At 45.9% G+C, this 5,058-nt stretch overlaps 1 protein-coding gene across 1 annotated transcript in view; it reads left to right on the forward strand.

Moving 5' to 3' along the window:
• LOC113568518 (laminin subunit alpha-2-like) overlaps positions 1 to 3,924 on the forward strand; it is a 53,478-nt gene extending 49,554 nt beyond the window's left edge. Inside the window, exons 44-49 of the mRNA XM_081694908.1 lie at positions 87 to 276; positions 816 to 974; positions 1,399 to 1,552; positions 2,287 to 2,417; positions 2,537 to 2,759; positions 3,266 to 3,924. Coding sequence (XP_081551034.1) covers positions 87 to 276; positions 816 to 974; positions 1,399 to 1,552; positions 2,287 to 2,417; positions 2,537 to 2,759; positions 3,266 to 3,420 — 1,012 coding nt within the window. The 3' untranslated portion in view covers positions 3,421 to 3,924. The remainder of the gene's footprint in view (positions 1 to 86; positions 277 to 815; positions 975 to 1,398; positions 1,553 to 2,286; positions 2,418 to 2,536; positions 2,760 to 3,265) is intronic.
• Positions 3,925 to 5,058: the final 1,134 nt, after the last annotated feature.

Below are 5,058 nucleotides of genomic sequence, written 5' to 3' on the forward strand. Positions count from 1 at the left end.
GTGTGTGTGTGTGTGTGTGTCTGTGTGTGTGTGTGTCCGTGTGTGTGTGTGTGTGTGTGTGTGTGTGCGTGTGTCCCTCCCCTCAGCCTGCTGGTTGAGTTCGAGCTGAAGACCCAGGCAGACTCAGGCTTGGCGTTCTACATGGCGCGGGTGAACCACGCCGACTTTGCCACGGTTCAAGTGAGAGAGGGCATGGCCCACCTCAGCTTCGACCTGGGCAGCGGAAACACGTCTGTCAGCGTCCCGCGCATCATCAACGATGCCCACTGGCACAAGGTAGAGCCCCGCCCCCTCGCTGACGACCGCTCGCTGTGCTCGTTGACATGACATCAACATGATGTGTGCTCTCATACAATTCCAACCGTAAAAGTCTAGTAACTTTATATATATATATATATAATATATAAAAATGTATATCTTATATCTTCTATAAGATATATATATATATATAAGATTGCAATGATTGATAAAAATGAAAAAAGTTTTTCTTATTAATTTCAGAGGTTAAATTCATATTTTCATATGTTTTAAACATCACTGTTCATCTGTTTTATATTTAAACATTTTATTGCGTGATGCACATGGTGTCTCAATGGTGAAGGTACTGAACTGACCCTTAACCCTCAACCTGTGTTTAGTCATTGTAAGTTGCTTTGAATAAAAGTGTCAGATAAATTATGTAAATATACATATCCATCCCTTTGTTTGGCTTGTGTCGACCCTCTGCTCTAATTCCAACCATTTTGCTGTGTGTGGTGTGTGTGTGTGTGTGTGTGTGTGTGTGTGTGTGTGTGTGTATGTGTGTGTGTGTATAGATACGAGTATGGCGGGATAAGCAGCGAGGTATCCTGACTGTGGACGGCCGGTACTCCAAACAAACTGTCAGTCCTAAGAAAGCCGATATCCTGGATGTAGTTGGGATGCTGTATGTTGGAGGACTTCCACTGAACTACACCACCAAACGCATTGGACCGGTACTAAACACACACACACACCGACACACACACGCACGCACACGCACACACGCGCACACAGAGAGAGGGAGAGAGACTCAAAAATACAGTCAAAATACAGCTGTCTAACCCAAATATAACAAGATATAATTTCAATAAATCTAATATGCATTAAATCAGTTTGGGCTACCTGCTGAACTGTCTTTGGTCACCAGAGGGAGCCAAAGAGCTCTTCATCGATAAACAATACGCCTCTTCTGAGGAAAAGCTCGCCCCCTGCTGAGTGTCACAGGTCTGACACAAGGCTGGCTGGGAATTCAGTAAAGGCTTTTGAATTTATTCACAGTGGGTCTGACAAATACTCCCCGGTATTTTGACTGTCTGTGTGTGTGTGTGTGTGTGTGTGTGTGTGTGTGTGTGTGTGTGTGTCTGTGTCTGTGTGTAGGTGGTGTACAGCATCGATGGCTGTATCAGAAACTTCCGGATGCGGAATGGGCCAGTAGACATGGAGAACCCGGTCTCAAGCTACCGGGTGGGGTCGTGTTTCGCCAACCCTCAGCCTGGCTCCTACTTCGATGGCACTGGATACGCTAAAGCAGGTGGGCTCTACTCACACTAAAGCAGGTGGGCTCTACTCACACTAAAGCAGGTGGGCACTACTCACACTAAAACAGGTGGGCTCTACACACACTAAAGCAGGTGGGCTCTACTCACACTAAAACAGGTGGGCTCTACTCGCACTAAAACAGGTGGGCTCTACACACACTAAAACAGGTGAGCTCTACTCACACGAAAACAGGTGGGCTCTACACACACTAAAACAGGTGGGGTCTACTCACACTAAAGCAGGTGGGCACTACTCACACTAAAACAGGTGGGCTCTACACACACTAAAACAGGTGGGCTCTACTCACACTAAAACAGGTGGGCTCTACTCACACTAAAGCAGGTGGGCTCTACACACACTAAAACAGGTGGGCTCTACTTGCACTAAAACAGGTGGGCTCTCCACACACTAAAGCAGGTGGGCTCTACTCGCATATAAACAGGTGGGCTCTACTCACACTAAAACAGGTGGGCTCTACACACACTAAAGCAGGTGGGTTCTACTCGCACTAAAACAGGTGGGCTCTACACACACTAAAGCAGGTGGGCTCTACTCGCATATAAACAGGTGGGCTCTACACATGCTAAAACAGGTGGTCTCTGTGGTTGCTTGTAATAGATCTCAGGGTTAAAATCCCGAATGCTCAAAATGTACAGACCTACGAATAAATGACCATGTATGTGTGTGTGTGTGTGTGTGTGTGTGTGTGTGTGTGTGTCCGTCCAGTGGCCACATACAGAGTAGGTAACGACATGTCAGTAGATCTGGAGTTCCGCACAAGCAGTAGCAGCGGAGTTCTACTGGCCATCAGCAGTCAGAAGATGGATGGCGTGGGCATCGAACTGAACAACGGCAGGGTGAGATGGAGGAAGAGAGAGAGGGGGGGAGGGGGCTGGAGGAGGGGGTTGCCTTCTTGAAGGCAACAATTATAAAATGAAAAACCTAAAGTGTGTGTGTGTGTGTGTTCTCCCTCCAGCTCCTGTTCCATGCTGATAACGGAGTGGGCCGCGTCTCAGCTGCCCACCAACCTGATGAGGAGGCGGGGCTTTGTGACGGACAGTGGCATTCTGTCACCGCCCACAAGCTGAAGCACCGCCTGGAACTGATCGTCGATGGCAAGAAGTCAGAGGCAGCGAGCCCAGATGCCCGCTCTGCCTCCGCCGACACCAATGACCCTGTCTATGTGGGAGGATACCCCGGTACGCCAGTCAAACCGTTGCCATAGTAACACTGTAGTAAAACACGACAGCCGTGGTTACATTTAATTGGGTCCGTCATGTGAAAGATTTGGTGTTACTTTATCCGTGATGCTCCTGCAGACAGCAGCATCCAGGTGTGGTTACCTCCACCAGGTGTGATAAACCTCCACCTTTAGAGATGAGTGAAAATGATGAGAAACTAGGAGAGTTATGGGAAGAGCTCTATTGCCCCATTACACCTGCTTTCTGTCTATATATGCAGTAGAAAAGGGTAGAAAATAGGTCTGAAATGCTGGGAAAATAGAGAGATTTGTGTATGCGCTCTATAAATGTGCAGCAAAAAAGATCTTTACATTCGGTCGCTTTCTCTCTCTCTCTCTGGTGTGTGTGTGTGTGTGTGTGTGTGTGTGTGTGTGTGTGTGTGTGTGTGTGTGTGTGTGTGTGTGTGTGTGTGTGTGTGTGTGTGTGTGTGTGTGTGTGTGTGTGTGTGTGTGTGTGTGTTACAGAGGGCTTAAAGCAGTTTGGCCTGACCATCAGCACCTCGTTTAAAGGCTGTATGAGGAACGTGAAACTCACTAAAGCAGGAAAGGTCCTGGAGGTTCAGCTGAACAAAGCACTGGACCTCAAAGGAGTCCAGCCTCTCACCTGTCCCACTGTATAGTTACACACACACACATCACACACATCAGTGCACATACACAGACACACACACACACACACACACACACACACACTCACACACACATTGACATATACACATACATAGACGCACACACGTATATAAAGTCTCACATATCTTGTTAATTCAATATCATATGTGATGTTCTGGTGACATGACTATGAATCGAAAAAAAGAATCAAATGAAGACCCTTACCAAAGATTCATTTTGAATGTCCTCGCTGATATCCATCACCACAGCAACAAAAGTGGCATGGCCCTCCTCTTCTGTTGGCTCAGTGGGCTAACCAGCAACAGGAAGAAGTGATGTGTGTAAGCGGACTGTTGGAGAGACTCTGTCACCTTTAGGTCCGACTCCAGTCACGGATGGTACCATATACCTCCATCGCTGTTTCAAACATACGTCCATTCCTGGGTTGCAATTAGATTAATTAAATAATTACACACATTTAATGCACCCCTAAAATAAAATGTTTATTTAACCTTGACGTTTTGTGATCATTAGGTGGTTAACAAACTAATTCTGACATTTTTGCTTATCTGAAACACAAAGTCCTGTGGCTTTGACACCATGAACTCAAGCCAATTAAAAATAAATGACTAAATAAATAAGACGGCGTTTACACGTGTTGAAAGCTGCGAATGTCCAAGGTCAAATAGTACATCACACACATTTAAGGAAGAACATTTAAGTTTGCCAACCCTGATACCATTATCATGGCACACCAACCAGTCCCGATGCCATTATCATGGCACACCAACCAGTCTGCCATTCCGGAGCTGGGTAAGTGTTTCCTCTGTTACGTCACACCAGATACGTGTTTATGAACCCAATCCGGGCTCCCATCCAATGTCTTAATGCTGTGATCACGTCACATGCCTGAAGACGCTCCCATTTCTCACCAAGGCATCGTTAGCAAAACAAAAATGGCAGTTGTGAAGTCTGTTATTGTTTAGCAGTTGGCAAATAATATTTCCTTCTCCAGCTGGTTGCCACTGTTGGGCACCTGAACAAGACCCTTAACCCTCAATTACTCAAGTTGTACTCAGTCATGAATGTAAGTAGCTAAATGCCGTAAAATGGAAATTAACGTGGTTTGTACTAAATGTACTAAAATAACGCCCTGGGAACACCAAACTCCTCCCACAAACTTCCTCTCACTGCTCATAAGTACTCTCTATTGATGAAATGACGAACCTGTGATACAACAGGAAAGTGGTCCTTTTTAATCAAGTTTTTTTCCTCTACCCATTTAAACCTATTATAAGGAAAAAGTATAACACAGCTTACTGCACTAATACTGTACTTAGTATTGGTGTTCACAGTGAGTTAAGGGCAGCTTTTTTTAAAGTGCAAAGGTGAAAAGAGAAATTAACAATGATTGTACTGACATGTAAATGAGTGCAGAAATGACGTACACCGTGTTCCGCCTGAAAACATTCACAGGCCCCGGCAGGAGGAAGTGAGCTGTGTAGAGTTTAGAGCAAAGTCCAGCCCTTCACTGAGCCGTTCACTGAGAGTTGAAACAAGCATGGAGTGGTTGAAGTAGGATGAAAACAGGAGACATGTGACCAGACTTAAGCGGGGAAGCCTGTTCTGGCAGGGGATCTGCCCGGCAC

The sequence above is a fragment of the Electrophorus electricus genome, chromosome 2 (assembly GCF_041902795.1).
Source record: "Electrophorus electricus isolate QZ-2024a chromosome 2, ASM4190279v1, whole genome shotgun sequence".
In the NCBI taxonomy this organism is placed as follows: Eukaryota; Metazoa; Chordata; class Actinopteri; order Gymnotiformes; family Gymnotidae; genus Electrophorus; species Electrophorus electricus.